At 54.8% G+C, this 924-nt stretch overlaps 1 protein-coding gene across 1 annotated transcript in view; it reads left to right on the top strand.

Moving 5' to 3' along the window:
- Positions 1 to 388, top strand: part of TTLL4 (tubulin tyrosine ligase-like family, member 4) — an 18,818-nt gene extending 18,430 nt beyond the window's left edge. The window contains exon 18 of the mRNA XM_010009668.1: positions 247 to 388. Coding sequence (XP_010007970.1) covers positions 247 to 388 — 142 coding nt within the window. The remainder of the gene's footprint in view (positions 1 to 246) is intronic.
- Positions 389 to 924: the final 536 nt, after the last annotated feature.

Genomic DNA, 924 nt, shown 5'->3' with positions numbered 1-924 from the left:
CAGGCCAGGATGGAGTTGGGTCTATGCGCAAGCAGGGAGATTAAGCTGTGACCCTAAAGTCCCATCAGTGTCTGGGATGTCTGTTGGGGTGGGTAGTGCTGCCTGGGATAGGAGATGGAGTAGCTGAGGCTAGCAGCCCTATCTCTGAGTCTGTGTATAATGATACTGCAGATGAATGTTGCACCATGGCCCTTTTGATCCTTTCTCACTGTCCCTAAGCAGCATGGGGTCTCCTTTCTCCTGCAGCACGCTCCTGTCTTCAGCTGGTGAGGGCCGCAAGAGATGCCTGGAGCCCAGCTCTACTCAGAAATTACCTCTCAACAAGTGCACTGGTGGAGCCGACCAGAAACCTGCTGGCTGCCTTTCTGACACCGCCCTGGTGATGTGACCAGGCAGCTGCAGTCCCTCCCTGTGGGACACCTCAACCTACCTCAAAGGAAAAGACAGGAGCTTGCTCCGGAGAGCATGGGCTATGGGAGCCCTCTGTACTGAACACTTACTTGTGGGGCCTGTTTTTAGAGAGGGCTGTTTTACTGAGTAAAGAGGAGACCTGTGTGACTTCCATCTTTAAAACAAATAGCAAAGCCTGGGCAATTCAGGTTTGGCTGGCCTTTGTCCTAGGCTGCTCTTAAAGCCTGACATGGTGGTTTCTTTGATGTGTGGGAGCTGGCTGAGCTTGGAGTCAGCCGACCAGCATGGCTGAGCCCTTCTTTGCCTGTGTCTCCATGTGCTTGTCCTGAACTGTGGGCAGCTGAGTCTGCTCCTGCCCCACTGCAGCCTGGCCCCTGGAGAAGTCCCCAGCCATCCTCCACTCTGCTCCTCTGGAAGGAGCAGAGCTTAGGACTTTGAACCAACCCATTTCATCCTTTCTCAATGCCTGTGCCAACATCCTGGGTCCCCCCTTCAGCCTCGGGGCCTGGGTGA

Source organism: Nestor notabilis, unplaced genomic scaffold (assembly GCF_000696875.1).
Source record: "Nestor notabilis isolate BGI_N333 unplaced genomic scaffold, ASM69687v1 scaffold30402, whole genome shotgun sequence".
NCBI classification, from domain to species: domain Eukaryota; kingdom Metazoa; phylum Chordata; class Aves; order Psittaciformes; family Psittacidae; genus Nestor; species Nestor notabilis.
Note: the sequence above shows the minus strand (reverse complement) of the source record. Positions and strands in the feature narration are given on the sequence as shown.